Raw genomic sequence first — 21,101 nt, forward strand, 5'->3', positions numbered from 1 at the left:
TTTACGTCGCTCAGGGTTTCACTTGAGCAGAAGGTGACGTCTTTTGTAAAATGGTCCAAAACGCAAAAGCTCACCGCTTTCCAGCATGCAAACAGACGTCATTGTCGAATTGAATCTATCATCAATTGGCCGTTTCTATAAAAAAAACCACGTTAGCCAAGTTCAAGGCCCTAAATTGCTCTGGGCGTCTGCGTCACTGCGCGTTTTTGCTCCGACGCGATCACCATGATTAGACAGAGGTGCTAAAATTGCATCCTGAAAAGCAGAAGGAATGACGCTGCGTTTGAGGCAGCAGTTGGGTCACGTTCTTTGGTAAACCTCTATTGCCTGCAGAGCTTGGATTTCGGTATGGGCAACATGTGTGGCTGCAGCTAATTAAGTCGCTGGTCTTTACAACCGATTAAAGAGTTATATCGTCCAATTACCCGATTCCTTTGCCAAATAGAAAGTTGGAATTTGCTCTGTGCGGTGCTCTGCTGATACTGCAATAAGTGCGCGCGGGAAAAGTTCCTAGGCTCACGACAGCGAGCGCGTGTATTATTGTTTAGTCTTTGCCCAGCGAGAACTGCAGTGGAGTTGCTTCTCCGCGTGCGCCGCGCCAAGTGAGACTTCGAGAACGTGAGTTAAAAGAAATCATTAGTACTAAGAGTTACACGCGCTACTCAAGGCCTTTGTTTCATCAAAGAGGGCAAAAAATCCCAGCTGGAAGTCTGGGGCGGGGGTTTCCATCCATTTGGCCGAACGGCTCATGCAAATTTTAACCTTTTAAAAAGTTAATGACTTATATTTTTTCAATTAATTTAATCTTATCAAATAATTAATTTTTTTTGCTCTCCGTTAAAAGGCGACTACTCATTGTCAGTAATAAATTAAGGTATGTGTAAACTAATTGCCAACTAATCACTCGACCACCTGACCGATTGATTATAGACAGCACGCATTGATACCCTTGACGCGACCACAAGGAAAAGCCTTTGAGTCACTCTTGCTGGCTTTGTTATTTTCCATACGCCCGCGTGCCTATATTGTCAGCCGCGTATTTTTTTTTATTTTTTTAAAAATTTTTTTTTTAATAGACGTAAGTTGAATTTAAATCGTTCTACTTAAGGATAGCACAAAGATCTAAAAATAAGTTTTTGCATGTGAATGAACTATGATGTGACGGTTCAAGATTTTCTTTATTTTGAAAATTCATTTTTTATTATTATTCATCGTTGGCAAAGATCGCTCAGGAAAATATCACGTTCATTCGCGTAGCTTTGCTGACGCGGCGCCGAGTGAATCGTAGAAACGAAACAATGAAGGCGGTTGTTGGCAAAACGCAAAGAACGAAATGTGATTAACTTTTTGGTATGACGTCTGAGCCGCCAAATACCGTGCACTTCTTGTGTGACTTGCAAATAATTTTCATAAGTCAAATTGAAGACAGGAGTTTTACTAACGCAAAAAAAATCAGCGGCATACTCGTTTAATTTTTTTGCGCTATTTGTTATTTACTTGAGACTGATAAAAAACGTCTTGAAATTTTAAAGATTTGCTTAAAGAACCAAGGTGAGTAAAAAAAGTTTATCAAATAATTGACAATCACAAGTTAAATGTGCATTGTGAGGTCAAGCTAAGCTGCAATGAATTAAATTTTCAAACTTGAGTAACTTTATTTTCCATAGAGAATGAACACAAATTTTTTATACAAGCGATTGACATTTTTATTAATTTTTTATCTCATAATTAATATAAGTGAATGTAAATTTTATATACATGGTTTGTTCGCATGTTTGAGAAAATTTGTTCAAAATTTTAGAAATTATTAAATTTAAAATTAAAAAAATAATAAAATTAATATATATTATTATTACTTTCTTTATTGAGCACTATAACAAGTGCAATAACTCTGAAAATTTTTGTTTTTAGTTTTCAGTTTAATTAAATTTATTATAATTTGGCCTAAGAATTATACCATGATCAAAGATTTAGCTCGTTAAATTGTTTAAAATCAATGTGTCGCTAAAAGTGAAGTGATTAAATCACAATTATTTATTAACTCTTATCCCTAGTTGATGCAATGATGCTGGGAAAAAGATCTATAATCGTTGCATTCACGGGAATACCACCTACTAAGTGTATTTTCCACGCTGCTTTTCGATATATTCTTTTTATCCTCATGAAGACATGGAAAATGGTACAAGGCCAAATTTAAACCTTCCAATTCTTGGGTGCGTCACATTTCAAAGCTTTTATGGTAATAATATTGTATTTTGTCATTAAAATTCATGAAAAGTAATTCAAATATTTTAACATACAAAATTGCAATATCCATCATCTTGGACAATGTTTCAGTTTAAAAAAAAAATTCAGAGAACTGTCAATCCAAAAAATTTATATTTTTTCGTGAAATTTATATAGACAGTCTCACCTTATGTGGCAATTTTTACATTTTTTGTGAATTCAAGAAAAGGGTAAAATATAAAAATTTAGACATGGCTCTGTGCTGATGAATGCAGCTTTGAATTCAAAGTCATTGAAAAAAGTTAGCGCTGAAGGTGGGGAGTCGGATCGCGCTACTAAGTGGGGATCCGCATAAATCCGAGCAGACTTTCTTCGCGCTCACACCTTGACAAGCGTTGACCGGGAGAAGTTGCTGAAATTCGTTCCGGTGAGTACCATAACACACCGCACGAAATACCAAAAATCTATACATTCACGCCGAGTTTGATTTGAACCGATGAAACTGGCACTCGATCAAATTAATTTTATTCCATCCCAGAACTAAAAATAATTTTTGAGTTTTGACAGCTCAGCTCGGTGGGTTTGCGCTCGGATGCTCACGATGAATGACCGCGAGCATTTTGCAGCAGCAGAGTTGCATGATGGACTAATTAAAATCGGAATCCGCGGTGGCCCATAATCACTTTCTAACGCGGAAACGAGTGGAGATGCGTCGAGACCGCAAACTCTTCAATTTTATTTCACTAAAAGTCATATTGGTTTGGTGTCGTCGGGTTGCACCAGCAGCGGTGGCCAAGTCCTCAAATCGGTAAAGTGGCAGCAGGAAGTGCACGCATAGCCTACATGCGCGATTATTTTATGAAAGTGCTCTCGGCGGCGCGAGTCGCACGCTCTTGGCGGCGCTTTTCTTTTAAAAGCAAGGTGATCTGACCGATCGAACGACAAACAATTGCACGCGCAGTGTTATTCCATTATTGCTCAACTCGTAAATAAGAAACGGATTTGTGCTATCCAAAGATAATAATATAACCGGAGAGTGAGGAAAAATTGACTTTTTAATGTTCTTTTAAAATAGCTTGGAAATTCAAAAATTTGCGCGAGTGTGGGAATGTGTTTGGGCGCCGCTTTTGATTGCCGAAATCGCAAGCGGCGGAAAGTGGATCAATCGTCTGCTGCGTGCGTTGTTGTTGTTCGATCTTGAGTGACGATTTGCATTTTCACGTGGTGCTGCTGGTACACGCGGACCATCTGTGAAGCCGCGGGGTGTTTACCACGCGCGAGCACTCACCTAATGTGGCTGGCTGACATAACTTGTTTCGGGAAAAGTTACATGAGAGAGGCTGTATTAGCTAGCATTGGCCTACATTTGCATGTTGTAGGCATAGAGACGCGGAAATCAAAGAAAGTGGCGTGATATTTTCGATAATTCGTCCATCTACCCGGCACAAGATTTAAATGTGTTTATATATTAATTAAAGGAAATTGCCTAACCGCCGCTTGATACGATCCGGTATTTTCGTCTGGTCAGGTGATTTGATCGATTAAACAAATTGCCCAATAAATAAACAAATAAATCTTGTTGACAAAAATCAACTTTCTTTTAGACGAGAGGAAACGCGTGTAATAAATTTTTTATATCAATCTTTTGCTTATTGTTGTGGTTTCGTCCAATTCACCTTCGAGTGCCAATTGTTTGCCGTGTCCAATTTCACTGATCCTTGCGATTCAAGGCCGCGAAACCACTCATCCTCCACGGTTATTATTTAACACTTCTGGCTCCTTTTGTCATAAATGGATAAACGTTTGATTCAATCACTTGAAAAATTATTAACTATCATCGTTGTTAATTTTGTTAGTGTGGGTGTGTGAGCGCGCGCGCTTTTTTTGTGTAATTTTTTTGTAGAGATTTTGTTGTGTTTGCGTTGTTAAAGGTTCCTTTTAAGTTTTCAAAAGAAATCTTAAAATTCAGAAACTGAGCAAGAAAACCAATGCTTGGAAAACGAATTAAAATGTCAAAATATTAACTTTTAATTGGAAATTTTAATTCTTTTCAAAACAGATTTTTCCAAAACAATCGATTTTCCCCCTTAAAACTCCAAAATTAAGACAAAAAAGTGTTGCCGTTTGTCTTAATTTTTGTGTTTTAAGTGGAAAAATTAATTGTTTTGGAATCAAATCCAAATCGGTTTTCAAAAGAATTAAAATTTCCAATGCAAGTTGAAATTTTCACATTTTGATTCGTTTCCCAAGCATTGGTTTTCTCGCTCAGTGTCCGAATCCACGTTAATATTTCTTTTAAAAGTATCATCGTGTTTACTCGGAGGAAGTTGCATCATTTTGCTAGTTCGGACGGATTCGCCACATGAGTCGTGGCAATTTCACGCCTTATTGTCGGCGAAGAATGCACTCCTGGTGCATATAAAGGGTCATTGGAGGCGTGCCCGGCTCCTTACTCACTCACTTTCGCTACATCCCGAAGTTGGCGGCGACGGCAAAAAGCAGCAATAGACGAACGCGGCGGCGCTCGCGAGTGAAAGTTCTTTCGGATGAGAGATGAGGAGAGCTGCTTTCTTATGCAATTTACTCGCGGCTGCACTGCAAAGAAAGCGACCGACCAGCCGACCAACTCTGGCCCCGGCAAACATGTGTGTAGGCCTTTCCTCTCGCGGCCGCCCAGCTTACATAATAGAAAAGAAAACCGGTTGCTTCGACGAATCAGTCCGATCGAGTGTTTTAATGCATTATTGTGCATCGCGCTGCATTTCCTCGGCACGTAAATAATGTGGGTCACCGGCGCTTCTTGCCCACTTGATAAAATCGTGAACAACGTGCGTGCTCTCGACCCCACCAATGTATAATTGTACAGAGCAGGAGATGCGACGCGCCCGCCGCCCGAGTGCCCGCGGACCGGGTTTTTCTTGCCTAACCCTTCAGTGCTGCCAGCGCTTTTCTAGAATCAAGTGTGTTCTGTGCCTTGCTCTGCCTTTCCTCCTGCGGGAACGTCGCATCAAATTCACTATCATTTTCAAACATAAATCTTCTCGCGGTAAGAAGTCACTAATATTTTTATTGGTGTAAGAAACGGCTACATTTTTTAAACCGTCTCTTTTAGAATGATGGGAAAAAGAAATCGTGTGAAACGCATCTTTTTAATTTTTTTTTTTTTTGAAAATAAGATTTTAATTGGGCCACTGCGCAGTATTATTATTATTTTTTTTACTCCTCTACCGAGTTTATTATTACGGCTGTGAGTTTACAAACACGCTGATGAGTAACTGTAAAAACGCGCCACGTTCGGTTCGGCAATGCAGGAAGAAAACATTTTTTTGACCGGCTCTCATTTACATCTCAGGCAGAGACAGTTATACGGACGGCGAGCTCCAAAAGTCACGCGCGCTCCATTCTCAAAACCAAAATATAACGTATAAGCTCTCATTATCAATACAAATGCACGTGCTTTTGTTTGGCGGGAGTGTGTCGAGGTGCTTGATATGATTTTCTCGCGGCAGAGTTGCGAGTCGTCCTCATTTCCACCCAGTCCCAAGTAACGGAAATCGCGAGCAACCTCCTCTCTTTCGCTAATTTTTCAGCCAAACTTTACATCACTTTTCAAGGCTATTTCACGCTACGCGCTGTGTGTCGAATGCGTCGCGTTGCGTCTTCGGCAGAGCGTGAAATTCAAGTCGTTTCCTCCTAATTGTAAGGCTGAAACTAACCTCGCGGAAATGAATTGAGTCGCAATTATTTGTTCGTCGCCCGCAGGGTTAAACTATTTTACGAGCTCCAGATTCGAGCGTTGAACTCTCCCTTTCGGATTATTATAAAGGTGAGGCGAACTTATTGTGAAAATCTCTAAGTGATTACGGATTATTGCAAAACTTGCATCCTTTAAGGAAACGAAGCAATAAAACTAGATATTAATATTTTCATAAATCTGCGTCTCTGCTTGCGCACTTGGAACGAATTCACTGAACAAAATAATGATTCATGCGCGTGTATAGAATCGAAATTAACCTTCTGGTCTGCACGCTCAAGGATGATTCTCGACGAGTTATACGGCAATTAGTTTGTACTCTTTACTTGTTCACGTTGCATAATTATGGATACGAGGGCAGCTATATGGTTTTGCACCTGAGTGGAATGCCGCTCCGCCACTCGCACGATTCTGCGACATTCCGTTTGGATAGCTTCCTTCGTCATAACATTGAGACCGGTGCAGTATAATTCTATACATGTTACGTGTGGTTTTCTCGACTTCCCTTTTTGAAAAATATTCACTTGAACTGAAGATTTTGAGTGTAGCTTTTAAAGGGCGTGATTCGCCGATTTGTGATTGTGTAATAATTTTTTACTGTCTTGCCCTTGAGTACGTATATTTGTACGTGCCGGGCTTTTTACATTTTTCACGACAAAAGAATAATATTCACCACCTCCTCTGCTGCTTATCTCAAATGAAGTTGCAGCTTTTTGCCGAGTAATGACGATTTGATGACCGAAACGTCGTATTGTTGTCGGTCGGGAATGCAAAAAAAACTCATCCGCCTGCGAGTAAATGCGCTCTCAAGGTGCTCTGAAAACCGCACCATTTTTTGCCCTTCATCCATAGAGGGATTCCCGGCATTTGTGTGAGCGATTCTTGTTATTTTGCTCCTTCATTAGACCATTCAACCCAGCATAACGCACAAGGCCGCGCTCGCGAGTATGTTTTGTTGCAAAAAAGCCAGTCAATTTGTCATAATAAATTTTAATAATCTGGGGATGCTGAAAATAAGGAGCGGCCACCACCTGCTAAAAGGTCAAGAGGCGCTTGACTCGATATAACAATAAAATGGCAAGTGACACGTGCAGATCCGGCTTTTTAAAATTAATATAAACCTTTCTTGTATGATAAAGGAACCGAATAAAAAATGATTATGCTACCAAACCTTACAATTTTTAAGTATATAGTAATAATTCTCACGGTTGAGGAAATAATGTGAAGGCCAAAATTATCTCTGCAAAATTTAAGCTAGGAATTGATTTAGCATAGTTCTTATAAAATCCTCTTTTTGTCAAGTTCAAATGGAGCTTCCTTGTTGAAGTTAGTAAAATAATATGACGACCTTTTCTTTTTCTCGCTCTGATGCGTCTACGTGACTGTGACAAAAATTAAAATTGCAACACTTTTTCGCAAAGTTTATTGCTGTCATCGTCTGGCAAGGTGCAGCTAACGTCTAAAAAAAAGAAAAATTGGGCAGCCTAATTAAAAACCGGCAGCCGCACGTAGGCCCTGTTCGGAATAATTGCCTCTCACTGAGATATTTTTATTTGGCACGTAAAAAAATGAGACTCTGATTGATGATTATGCACCGGCTCGTTAATAAAAAAAACCTTCCTCATTGTTAGCATAAGATAAAAACAACAACAGCCAAAATTGATTACGTTGCTTTTTTGTTGCAGAGTGTGTGTCCTTTCAAGGTTGAAGCGCGACGAGCAACAGCACGGCGGCTGATTTCCATTAGCAATGGAGATCGCCAACACGAAGCCCCTGACGTACTTCGCCGACGACGACCTGACGCCCGTGCAGCAGTTCTACCATGAGAAGACCGTGCTCATCACCGGGGCGTCGGGCTTCATGGGCAAAGTGCTGCTCGAGAAGCTGCTGCGCTCCTGTCCAGGGGTCGGCAACGTCTACGTCCTGCTGCGACCCAAGAGGGGTGAGCAGCCGCAGCAGCGCCTTGAAAAACTCATGAAAGACCCGGTAAGATATCATAATTTATTTTGAGTTTATTCCGGAGGTTCCTGAATACTTTCTGGAAAACCGAAATAGTTGCTATGAACTCAATCTAATAATTGTTTAATTTAAAACGCTATGAATTGAAAACAAATTTCAAACTATAAAGCACATTTAAATCACTTGTATTCTATTCTCTTATAGCGTAATTATAAATAAAAAATTAAAATAATATTATAATTAAATTCATTCATTTTGCTCACAACAAATGTTTTGAAATTGGAAAAAAATAGAAAGAAGCAGATTTTTTTTTAATTTTTATAACAAATCAATTTTTAATATAATTATAATATGTAGTTTAATAAGAACTTTAAATTTAAATTTTTCTTTATTTAAATATTGTTATATTTCTCTGCATTCTTTATTTTTGTAAAATTTACAACTGAACATGTAAGCAAAAATTACAAATTTCCAAGAAAATCCGTAATCATAAATTTAATTATTTAGGAATAGTATTAAAATTTGAATAAATATGAGCTCAAAAATGAGTTTAAATGTTATATTATTATCCAGCTCAAACTAAATTTCTAGCTATGTACAAAAATTTGATAAGCGCATTGTTATTTGGCAATATATTTTGTAATAAATCAATTTCAATTAACGCTGTGGTTTTACATTTAAGAGGGGCTGATTATTACCCTAAAAATTCTAATGTTATATATTTCGCCTAAAATTTAATAAATAATTAAAATATCCATGAAAATTATTCGTTGTTATTAAAATTTGTCAAATTGATCTAATTTTTTATATGCGTGAAAACATTTTGTTGCAAGTCATGTTGTTAGCCGACAGGTAGCCCGGTGACCCAATATTTTTCTCCTGCGGAGCCTCAATTAAATTAGCATCTTCTTTTGGCAGGTGTTTGAGCGTCTGAGGCGTGAGCGCGGCTCATTGATCGGCGTCCAGCCAGGTGTGGTGCCCATCCCTGGGGACATTTCTCGTCCCGGCCTCGGCCTCAGCGCCGCCGATCGCGCCGTCCTTGTGTCCAACGTGCACATCGTCTTCCACGTGGCCGCCACGGTCCGTTTCAACGAGAAGATGCGACAGGCTCTGCAGACCAACTTGGGCGGAACCAACGCCGTGATGCAACTTTGCAAAGACATGCACAATCTCAAGGTAAGCTCTGAACTCTAACCACTCGAGTCAACTGCTTTTCTAGCGCTCGAAAAGTAGATTATGTAATGCTAATTTTTAAAACATCTTGAAACATAAATAATCTGCTGGTTTCCTTGAATCAGACGCGCGTCAATAGTTCCTAACGACGACTCGCAGACGTTTCTCGCACACAATGGGTGCAACCTTCTCTACATAAAATAATGAAAAAATCAAACACCACTAACCTTGTAACTCTGGTCTTGTGTTCCATCAATAAGTTCAAATGTAAGAAAAGTCTAGAAAAAACTATCTTAAGCAAAAGTCGGAAGGAAACGTGCGGTGTGTAAAAGCATCCCAGCGGTAATTACGCTATAAGGTTATCTAATAACTGGTTCTTTCATTCCGCGGGGTGAAAGTCACGCACGCAAAGGCGACCGCTTTCAATTGGTTTGTCCTATCGCGGCCGATTGGCTGCGAAAATTGTTCTGGTGCTGAATTGATTTTAAAATATAACTTCACATAATACCATTCATTATTTGAGGGCGAAGGAGAAAATGATTAAAGCAGAAAGAAAAAAACCAGTTGACTTTACTTTTGCGCGAGGCCTTGCGAATCAGGAAGCCACCGGCTATGCATCTATTAGAAGAACAAGTTGTTATTTTTATTTATCTATTTGCGCACGCACTCAATGGAAATTATAATTGATGCGTTTGTACCGGATTCTCAATGTGCACTCAAGCAAGTCGGCTCTGTTATACAACCACTTTGGATTTTCTTTGCACGAGCGTCTCGTTTGAAGTGCGAATTGTTTAACTTTCACGCGCTAATATTGTGCGTATATTCTGCGAAAAGGGAATCCTATCATGTTTATTATTAGAAATGATTATGTGTTCATACCCACACGTACCCTTTTGCAAGTATAATTAGTAGATGATTGATAACTTTATTAGAAAAACTCTGACATTGAGAGGTCAAGTTAGTGTCAACCTCTCTCAACCTTCACTTTTGCAAATAAATTCATTTAAATCTAGGATAGCAAACATAAAAAGAGCATGAAATTATTCTTCTATATTTTTTTTTAATTGAATTACCTTAAAAAATAATTTAATTTAATGGATGCAACTTGTCATTTTCAAGTAATTTGATGATTATTGTTTATGCCAAGTATATTTCACATTGTGGTGAGGTTAATTGAACTATCAAAGCACAGAAATTATGTTCAAAACGATAAACGTTTCATTGCCCCATTGTTGATCAACCTTGATGTCATCCTCTTCTTTTCTTATTTTGCATTTTGCGTTCGAGTGGCGTGTTTGCGCAGGTGCTCAACGCTCTCGCCTTTATTTCCCGGCGAAGGTTGTTTTCGCTTCACTTCCACCGGTAAGCGTGGCGAAAATGAAATCAAAGGGTTCTATAAAACGCACTCTTTGCAATTTTCCGGCACGCCGCACTTTGCGCCATGTAATTAATCCAAGGCCGTTTCGCGAAGGAACAAAATGTAACTTTTATTATTATCGAGGAGCGACCGCAGTTATATCCGACAAAGGATTTGGCTAAAGAGGCCACTGAATGTCATCACGATTCGTTGAGAGAAAGCCTCAAACCGCGTACACGTAGGTACGCGTATATGCGTGTTTATTGACTGGCACGCGTGATTGCTCAATAAGAAGTTTGCGGACAAGTAGGGGCAGTGCCAAGCCCCAGACCGACTCTCTTAATTTTTTCCTTAATTTCTATTTTAATTATTTTCTTTATCGGCGGCTGCGAAATCGAAAGTCTCCGTCTCGCCAAAGGTCTAGGTCCTTTTTCCTGCTCAATGTTGGTTATTTTTGTTGGAAAAAGTCAAGATTTGCACCCATGACCTCGTTAGAGGTCAAAAGTGTGCGAATGCATTGCAATTATAAGTGAGCCTTGCGCGCCTTCGTGACCGCCAATGTCCAGTTGATCGACCTTGTCTTTATTTATTTTGCATTCCGCCATAGCTGCAGAAAGTAATGCACAGCGTCGCACTCAATTATGCATGTGCGACTTTTTAGCTTCAAAATTTCACTCTGCTTGAATTACATACGTCAAGGCGGCTGTGATTTCTGTATAAAAGCTTTCGCGCAGCACTTGTACAAATTTGCGTACCTCAATAGAGGATTAGGATAAATAAGTAATGCAAATGTCTCGGCGCGAGCGAGGTGTCAAAATGTGTAATTATGCTCTTTGTGACTTCCTGGCCTCAATTTATCAAAGTTATTCTCTTCATTAAGGCGCTTGTCGTCGAAAAAACGAGGTCAGCAAAACAAACAGCGTCTATCTAGAAAAGATAATTTTGTCACAATGAATACTTTATAAGCTTTTGAATTAAATATGTGCAAGCAAACGTCATTTTTTTAATAGAAAAGAAGAAATCGTTTAAAATTTAATTAATGTTTATTATAATGTAAAAGTAATTACAAGGTGATCAAATTTGATGTTTTTATTGCTAGAGAAATTTGGTTGTAGGGCAACGGGCATCTCTCTCACGCGCAGAGTTCCGGAAATCAGAGATTATTGTCACGCCCAAGCGTCCAATTACCTTTCACCCGCCGTCAAAGGTCGAGTCATTGATCTTGCGTTGTTTTGGAAGAGCGTGGTTTTGCTGTCAGAGAAATTTCACGCAGCGACCAATGGCCTATGTTGATTTGCGCGCATCAGCAAACATTGAAAATTATAAAAGCCTCTCGTAATAATTGTCGGTGCGAAATTTCCACGCTGCGCCGGCAGCAGCAGATGTCGCCGGTAAATTAACAACATAAAACACTTTCTTCTTCTAATACTAATTGCGTGCACAAATACAAAGAAATATACCAGGAATAAAAATTCTCAATGAAAAAAATGAATGTTTACAGTCTTTCATCTACGTGTCAACCGCCTACTCGAATGCGCCCCGGGACAAAGTGGACGAGATGGTCTACGCGTCGCCCGTCGACCCCGACAAAATCCTCCAATGCATGGACTGGATGTCCGAGGAGCAGTTTGAAGATTTGGCACCATCGTAAGCATTAAATTTTATTAACTTTAACCATTGAATTAAATTGTTTTAACGCTAAAAAATTGTTAAAGGAAAAAAAATATTAAATAAAATTAAAAAAAAATTCATTCAATTTTAGCAATGATCTTATAACTCATGAATTGAAAAAAAAATCGTTCTAATAATTTTAAAATTCAATCAAATTCAATTGGTTGATATAGTAAGATCTGTTTATTAAACTCCATGAAAATAAATGACATAATTCTATTTCTTTTTGGTTTTCATAGCTTATTATTTTAACAGAGTTTTGTCTATTTTTTATTTAACATAAGTGAAAATATTACTTATGCTGATTGATTATAAATCAGCAGTAAATGTTTGTCACCTCTGATAATTCACAACGATTAGAAAGTAGATTGAAAGCGCACGTGCTTTATACTCAGGTTGCTCGGAGAATGGCCAAACACCTACACCTACAGCAAAATGCTTGCTGAGGCCCTCGTCACCAAACACTGCAAAAACATGCCAGTTGCCATTTTCAGACCCGCCATCGGTGAGTTAATCAAACTTTCGTTTTCCCTTATCTGCTTTAATACTAAATTTAATAAATTTCAGTCATCTCGACTCACAAGGAGCCAGTGCCCGGCTGGCTGGACAACCTGAACGGACCCGCTGGAATCACAATTGGCTCTCTGCTTGGCACCATCAGAATCTTCCACTGCAACAAACGCCTCAGAGTGGACCTCATCCCCGTAGACATGGCCGCTAACGCCATGCTCGTTTCCGCTTGGACCACAGCACATAACATGTAAGTAGGAAATTGCAACATTTGGTTGCTGGAAACTTCAACTTTGTACATAGGCTCCTCTCTCTTTAAAATTTTTCATGATATTCACTAATAAATAATCAATAACCTTGTATTTAATTATGAAAAACTCCGCCGCTTTAGCTACGCAAATAATTTAAACTTTGAAAAAAAAATCAAAGTTTTGCTTATGAGTTTCAGTAGGGTTTTTTTAACCAGGATTTTTACCATTCTTAAACTTTAACATGCAAATTTTTATTTGGTGATGGATATTAAGTAATTTATCAATTTTTATTACTGCAGACTAATTTTCTTTTTAATGTTTTAAGTCTGCAACCTACAATCTATTATTATTTCATTAACTTAAAAATATAATTTTTAATTTATTATAAGTTCATTTTTCATGCAATTTCATGCAACAATTGAGATTTTTAATACCATCAAAAAGAAAAAGTAGTGTAAATACTATTATAACAATATACGTTAGAATAACTATTTTTTATTCAGGATCTACTTTATATAATGAAAATAAATTTAGGTGCCTATTACAATACCCTGTTTCCCTTAAGTTTAAGTAGCTCATGATTATTTTTTTTTCATCAGTAACCCAGAGCCAAAGGTGTACAACTTTGTGTCAAGCGCGCGAAAACCAATCATTTGGAAGGAGTACATGCGCATCTGCGAAGGATATGGTCTTGCAGAGCCTCCCGAGAAGGCCATGTGGTACTACTGCCTTACATTGACTGGCAGCAAGTCCTTGTACAAAGTCTTGACCCTCTTCATGCACGACATTCCCGCCAGACTGATCGACATTGTGCCCTCGGTGATGGGTCGCGGAGCCAAGTAAGACCTGCGCCATTATTTTTACAATGAATGCAAATTAACGAAAAAAATTATTCAGGATGACCAAGCTGTACGCAAAAATCGACCAGTTCTCTGACGTGCTGTCCTACTTCACCAACAAGCAATGGGACTTTTCGGACAACAACGTGCAAGGTCTGCACCAGCTGTGCGGTGACGCCGATCGGGCTCTCTTCCCACTCAATATCACCGATCTGCAATGGGATCCCTACCTCAAGAGTTACATGTCAGGGCTCAGGTTGTACCTCCTAAAGGAACCACAGGACAACCTGACCGTCGCGCGCCGAAAATATTTTGCGTAAGTTTTATTTTAATTAGCCTTTTTTATAAAACTCAAAAAATTAAATTATAACTGAAATTTGTCTTAGTTAAATCATCAATTAACTTTTTATTAATTTTTTTTAATTCAAGAAAATTTCAAATAAAATCAATAATTAATATTATGCTTGATAAATGTTTGCAGATTATTCTGTTTGCACCGAGGAATGCAACTGGGCATGTTGTATGGCTCGTTCCGAGTAATCCTAGGACTTTCGTCTGTGTTCTCCAGATACTTGAGGATTGCCAAGTGATCCACACACTGAACGCTTGTTGTGCATTGGAGAGAGGCTCAAAGTGCGAACCGGCCGGCTTGTGGCGATTCGTCTCTTTTGTCTAGTTTGTAGATCTTTATATAGTGACACAAGAAGTAGAGAGATCGTGCTGATCGTTTACCCCCCGTCTGTAACTGTGTGTGCTCATACAAAGCTAGATTGTTTGCTAAAAACACCTATTACCCAATATGATTTTAACCTCAGTGCGTGTGTATTGCGACTCGAGTCTTATCTGTGAATATTTTACCACCTCTTATACCCTTGCGAGTATGTAATTTAATATACATTATATTCATTGAATTTTTTACTGTTTTTTTTCTCCTGTCATTTGGAGCAGTTTTTGTTCAGAGGAGCGAAGTCAGTAGGACGAATTGTGATTTCGTCCGCAAATCTCGCAAGAGAGATTTTTACAGTAGGTCACATCCCGACACTTGCGTTGCTGCATCAAGTTGTAAAATGATGCGCCTCCTATTTATATGCAATGGAGCTAAATGTAAAGAAGTTTTAATGAAATACCTAGTGGTGAATGTTTTTTTGTGTTGTTTCGTCCAGAGTTTTATTATTTTATATCGTTTGACACCTCAGTTTGTATATAAGTGATCTTTTTTGCTACACAATTAATTATATAATGGATTGTAAAAGTATAACACGCTTAAGTGCAATAAAATTTACTACGTGAAAACAAATTATTATCTTCTCATGCCCACACCAAAAATATTAATGATAATCTTTCAATATCAATTTTGATCTTGACCTCTGCCAGAAATGGCATTGATAATGTTTTGAGGAGTAGCAGGTAAGTCGATTTTGACGTGTTTGTTGGTGATCCCGTGGTCCTTCCACACAGCTGCAATTGCGTTCCTCAGGGCGTACAAAACCACTACGCTCACGGTCACGGCCGGCTCTCCAGACGCTGAAAAAACTTTCTTTTTCATTCGGCTCTGAAGTTTTCAAATTTAAAACCTTTAGTCTGCAGAACGCCTTGGTGATTTGGAGCGTTTTTCCTAAAATAAACCCTGAAGTCCTCTGGAATGTCCTTAGTACCAGGAATCTTGTAATCCTTATATAAATAAATAAATTTATCATTTCTTTATTTTTTTCCAAATTCTGACTAACCCCGGTTCCCACAGAGATCAGTCGGCCGTAATTTTCCTTGTCAAAAACGTAGCCCTCACAGAGCCAGTAGCCGAGACCCATCACAAAGGCACCCTCAATCTGACCAACATCCACCAGAGGACTCAAACTGCGTCCCACGTCTTCAAGGACGTCCACTCTGGCTACCTAGTTCCAAAATTTTACCCTAATTGAACGTTTATACAATCAATGAAAACCTTTTTCTGTCCGGTCAGCACATCTAGATGGACCTCGGCTACTGCAGCGAGATAAATGTCATAAGCAATTGTCTCATCCGTTGGCGAGAACATGTAGTTGTAACACAAGTTGACGTTGGTCTCATAAGCCTTTTGAATGACCTGAAGCCAGGTTGCATCGGCGCTTAGCGCCTTTCGGGCCGGTTCAAGCCGCTTGTTTATTTCCGCACAGGCCCTCGTGACGGCCTGTAATGAATAATCCTTGTATGATGATTGGCGTTTTTGAATTAATTCGCAGCCGTTTCCCACGAAACGTTTTAAAGCACGCGTGCTTCAACACTTTAATTGGCCAGAAGAAAGTGTCCGGCGCTCCCTGGGCAAATAAACTTCTAGCGAGAATCGTCGCAGTTTGCCATCGTCAATTATCTATATTGCGCCATCAACGAGCGACAAATCTGAATTTCTCTCTCCCACCCTGACAGTTCTTCAAATATGCAACCCGCACTGCGAAAGAGTCGTGCCGGTCCAGTAACTCACCAGGGAGCACGTGTCACTGCCAATGCTGGCGGCGGTCACAGAATCGTTTGGCGCGGTCAGTGTAGACACGGCCTCCACTTTAATCTTGTCTAGACTAATGCCAAGGGCACTTGCACATGCTTGAGCCACCTTAAAAAAAATAAAGAAAGTAAAATTGTATCAATTTTACCAGTTTTACAACCTTTGTATTGATGCCTTGGCCCATTTCAACGCCACCGTGGGTAATTGAGACGGAGCCGTCAACGTGATACACAGACACTGTGGCGTGGTAATTTCCCCAAAGCAAGAACGGGTACTTTAGAGGAAAGAGCGCGATTCCCTTTTTCATATATTTGTTTTGCTGCGTTCATTTAAATTTTTTTATTAAATTATATAATTAAATATTTAATCATACGTTGTTGAACTCTTCGATTTCTTTTTTGCGCTGCTCAAAATTCGACTTCTCTTTGAGATCGAGCACCATTTGTGGCAATGGACTGTCCTTCCTATCATTTTCAGATAAATTGGCCATTCGCACTTGCCACGGGTCAAGACCAAGCTCTGCAGCCACGTGCTCAAAAACTTCTTCAATGAACACCACGCCTTCTGTTGACCCTGTTATTTAAAGTGGTAAATTATATTATTTAATATTATATTATATTTTTTAGCTCAGAAACCAGCATTCAAAATTATAAGTTAGTTGAGAGTACCTGGTGCGCGGCACCAAGTGGTGGAAGGGGTGTCAGTAAGACATTCAAATGGGGACACGCGGAATCTGGAGCTGTCGTAGCCAACGTCGAAATAGAATTTGACAGTTTTGTACAGCAAGGGCGAGTCATTCACCGAGTGCCCACAATTTTGATAAATGGCGCTGTCCAAGTTGAGGATTTTTCCCTCTTTATCAACATCTACCTATTTTTTTGTTTGTTAATTATTTGATTGTTAAGTTAAAAGAAAAAAATACTTTGAACTCTGTTTTGAGGGCAGCTCTACCACCAAGCAAGCGCATATTGTCCTTTAAGTCGAGAACCAACCGGACAGGTCGCTTTAAAGCATTTGCAGCCACCGCACACGCAACAGCCACGTGCGTCGCTCGTGTAATTTTGCCCCCAAAGCCTCCGCCAATTCTTTTCACTTTTACTTGAACGCTGCCAAAATCACGATTTTTTAGCCATTCTGGTTGCATAACTTTTTCTCACGTATTGGCTGGAACTTTGAGCGCCCTGGAAACGCTACACTGCACCATGTCTGGCCATTGCGTGGCACTGTAAACCTTCATGCCACCCTCCTCAGGCACGCACACGCACGATTGCTGCTCTAATGAAAAGTGAAACTGGTTTCCGATCTATTCAAACATTCATCATTTTCATTCAAACGCCGAATTTTAAATTTTATCATGCTCTATAATAAAAATACCTCCATTTTTCCAGAAATGCTTTTGTGAATTCCTTGCAAAACTGCAAAAATTTATAATTTATTAAATAATTATTATTAAAATTATTTATAATAAAATAATATTTTTTAGGTTTTACTTACGTTTGTCATTTTCAGCCCTGCCTTTCGCAGGACCTACTATGACATTTCGGCCCCCCTTTTTCATGGCCTCATCTATAGTCAGTGTGGGTTTTCGTACTTCACATCTGTACATCCAGTAAGTTAACCGAGAGTGGACTTTAGCAGCAGCGGCCAGCGCCTTAGCCCTAGTCTTTGCCACCACTAATCCCATCATCTGACCGTCCACCTTTGTTTCTCCAGAGAAAAATATCTGAAATGATTAACTTATACTATTTAGTTAAAATTTCTAAATAATTAAAATACTTCCTCCTCTTCCACCATAGACGAGTGGTAATCAAGCGGAATGAAGGAATTTATCCCAGGTACGTTTTTGTAGGTAATAACTGCGACTACCCCGGAGCTCTGTTTCATAAAAATGACACTCAATTAAATTTTAAAAAAATCCTTGGGTTGAACCTTAAATTCTTTTTCAACGTCAGTGACCAAAGCGTCCAAATCAAATCTGCTACCTGGTTTCCCAGAAATTAAAATCGGCGCTGCGTGCAACTCGCCTGTCATTGCTGGCATGTCATTTACAAACATGGACTCTCCTAAAATATTACATTTTATAGTAAAAAAATTGCACTCCGAGCTAAAAACTAGCCAGCGCATTGCTGAAGGGCCTCAATTTTGATGACTGGTTGATTCAAAGGCCACACTGAAGCATCGGTTTCAAACTCTTGAACGCCTCTGGACAACTCATATTGCACATTCAATGGGGCTATAAATAAAATAAAAAATTCACCTTCTTACTAAAAGTGATTTTTTTTTTCATTTTACCCTTATCAGTGAAGCTCAGCAAAAATTTCTTGATCAAATTTAAAGGCAGTTGTGAGCAGTCAGTGCCAATTAGTGAATCAATATTTGCAAGCACTTCGGCAAGCTTTTTACCCTGAATGTTGAGCAGTGCGACCTGAAATTACAATTGAAAATTTGAATGTTAAAAAAAATCGATTCAATCTGGTTCAACCACCGTAAGTGAATTTTGCAAATCGGGGTTACTCTTGAAGCAGGCGCCGTCCTGCACACTCTCCAATCTCACAATCACGTCGCCTTTTAATTCCAAGAGGAACGCGGCAGCCACATATGCAGATGCATTTAGTGTACGATTTGAAACCTTTTATTCGTTTATATGAGGTTTTTGTACTTTTTGTTAAAATAATAACCATACTCTAAAAGTTTGGTAAATGATATCCTTGTCTGGTAATGAGGGCAAAGAAAAGCTTTTAATTAGTGCTATTTTCTGGAAATTCCTCTGCACAGATTCATCTGTCATTTGCAAATTCACTGTTTTGCCATCCTTGTTAACTGCAATTTCGAATTTTAGATTTTTATTAATATTTTTAAGATTTATATTCATAATTATACTTATTTCCATTTGCGCATTTGCTCCAGCAAAAATTACAAATAGGTCAGAGGCGAAAGAGGAGTCAATCAAGTACTTCAACGCGATGTTTCCACCAATTGTTCCAACCTACAAATTATAAAATGCAGCAGATGATTAAGTATTTTTTTATATTTATACAAAAAATTTACATTTCTAGTTTGAAGATTTGCAATCCAGTTTATGTGAGTGTCAATAAACTTCAGGTACTTGAAGCCTGGCTTATCGCTGAGCGATCTTATGAAATTTTGCGTTTCTGTGATAGTTAGTGCGGCGCCGAGGACCACTTTTTTGCCATTGAAGAGTGTTGAACGCAATTCTGGCAAGTCACGGATGTCAATGAATTTCTTAGCTTTGCCAAGCAACTCGTGAAAAATCCCTTCAAAATAATAATAAAAAATATTAAAAAAATTAAAATCAAATATAAAAATAATTAATAAAATAAATAAATGCATAAAATATATAAATATTTTATTTTATGCACTTTTTATACTAATTAATTATAGTATATCAGTATTACTGTACGTAATCTTTTGTAGTTGGTGTCATACTAGAAATAAAATATTTACCATGGGCAGTGCTGCCAGCAACTAAGGAACAGTCCGGATTCTTTTTTAACATCTCTGTAACTTCTTTGCACGTTTGAACTTTTGCAAAGAATCCACCAGACTCTTCCAGGGCAACGTTGTAGGTCAAAGGAACTTTTATTTCCTCGCACTTCTCAGGCCTTTTGCCACAAAATTTTTTTCTCGGACAAAGGTCTTCAATGTCGGACACCCTAGCCTTGCACTCTTCAGAGGCGTCTGCACAGAAGGGCTTAAAGGCCTCCAAAATAGGCCTGTAACCAGTGCAACGACACAAATTGCCGGCGAGAGCAGTTTCAACTTCAGACATTGACACCTCACGCTCGCTTCCTTCAAATAGGCTGTATTTTTTTTTTTAATTTTTTAAATAAACTTATAATAGGTTTTCCAAACCTAGCAGCGCTCATGATGAAACCGGGAGTGCAAAAGCCGCACTGTGTAGCATTGCCAGCAGCAATCGCCGCCTGGACCTTGTTTAGCCCTTCGGATGTACTGCCAAGCCCTTCGATGGTGGTCACCTGCCAGCCATGGCACGAATATATCGGCACCAAACACTTCAAAATAAGAATTATTTATTCATTGATTAGTTATTATTTTTTTTAAATATAATATACAGAATTGACAGCAATGGGGGCCGCATCAGGGGCAGTTTTCACAGTGACGGTGCACGCGCCGCAACCTCCCTCATCACATACAACCTTGGTGCCAGTCAGCAAGGCCACTTCTCTTATAAAAGCTGTCAGGGAACGGTCAAGATCCTCTTTTTTTACTAAATCATAAAAAATATTTCACCATTTTTAAATTTTCATTTTATTTTAGCGACAAGAAAATAATTTTTTGTTTTTAATTCCTCACTTACCGATATGTTCCTCTCCATTGATTGAAAGGTGAACCTCGATTTCTTCACGTTTACCCATCTTAGCCTCTTGAAATTAGGCTTGATGGGTTTAATACAGGGAAAACAAAATTTATGATGGACCGACTGAATCAGGAAAACTTAAGCACGCTTGAAGCATAGGCGAGGCGCCCGAAACACAGACTGACTAATAATTTAAACAAGATGCCTAGATAAGAATTCGGGGATCAAGAGGGGGAGCCTAAATTATCAGTTAATTAACTTTTTGGTGCTCGCGAGCCAGCTGGTGTTATTCAACTGACTAAATATTTATTTATTTTTGGCACTGCTTTAACTAAATTTTATAACTTTTAAAAAAAATGAGCATTAATTTTTGTATTCAATAATATTGTAAGAATTTAGCAACTATCGAACTATGTAAATTTGGTGTGAATGAAATTTCGAAATTAATATTATATTATATTATTCAATATTATTTATTTGTCAGATTTTACGCAAAGTACCAATTTTGTGTGTAGTAAAATATGTATAATAAAATAATCGTTA

The 21,101-nt window shown here is 38.7% G+C and overlaps 2 protein-coding genes across 4 annotated transcripts; one reads left to right on the forward strand and one right to left on the reverse strand.

Annotated features, from left to right (window-relative positions):
* Positions 1-520: 520 nt before the first annotated feature.
* Positions 521-15,037, forward strand: LOC132200615 (putative fatty acyl-CoA reductase CG5065). Of its 3 annotated transcripts, none has more exons than XM_059626229.1 (9): positions 521-618; positions 7,666-7,966; positions 8,858-9,115; positions 11,971-12,116; positions 12,536-12,645; positions 12,708-12,900; positions 13,501-13,740; positions 13,799-14,056; positions 14,222-15,037. In XM_059626229.1, the coding sequence occupies exons 2-9, from the start codon at positions 7,730-7,732 to the stop codon at positions 14,328-14,330; spliced, it is 1,551 nt and encodes a 516-aa protein (XP_059482212.1). In that variant the 5' UTR covers positions 521-618; positions 7,666-7,729; the 3' UTR covers positions 14,331-15,037. The 3 variants fall into 3 exon arrangements, with proteins under 3 accessions (XP_059482212.1, XP_059482211.1, XP_059482210.1); XM_059626228.1 differs by lacking the exon at positions 521-618 and adding an exon at positions 2,511-2,653; XM_059626227.1 differs by lacking the exon at positions 521-618 and adding an exon at positions 5,132-5,272.
* Positions 14,889-20,727, reverse strand: LOC132200614 (xanthine dehydrogenase/oxidase-like). Its single transcript, XM_059626226.1, has 24 exons — positions 20,559-20,727; positions 20,314-20,468; positions 20,093-20,253; positions 19,685-20,040; positions 19,268-19,494; positions 19,100-19,205; positions 18,903-19,039; positions 18,705-18,848; positions 18,512-18,644; positions 18,336-18,452; positions 18,149-18,282; positions 17,996-18,094; positions 17,714-17,942; positions 17,594-17,634; positions 17,377-17,522; positions 17,142-17,325; positions 16,888-17,089; positions 16,593-16,792; positions 16,380-16,538; positions 16,199-16,327; positions 15,683-15,907; positions 15,468-15,632; positions 15,315-15,411; positions 14,889-15,264 (listed from the first exon to the last, which is right to left on the reverse strand). Exons 1-24 carry the CDS (start codon positions 20,614-20,616, stop codon positions 15,089-15,091), a joined length of 3,780 nt encoding a protein of 1,259 aa, XP_059482209.1. The 5' UTR covers positions 20,617-20,727; the 3' UTR covers positions 14,889-15,088.
* Positions 20,728-21,101: the final 374 nt, after the last annotated feature.

Source organism: Neocloeon triangulifer, unplaced genomic scaffold (genome assembly GCF_031216515.1).
Source record: "Neocloeon triangulifer isolate White Clay Creek 2 clone unplaced genomic scaffold, ASM3121651v1 ptg000014l, whole genome shotgun sequence".
Classification (NCBI taxonomy): Eukaryota; Metazoa; Arthropoda; class Insecta; order Ephemeroptera; family Baetidae; genus Neocloeon; species Neocloeon triangulifer.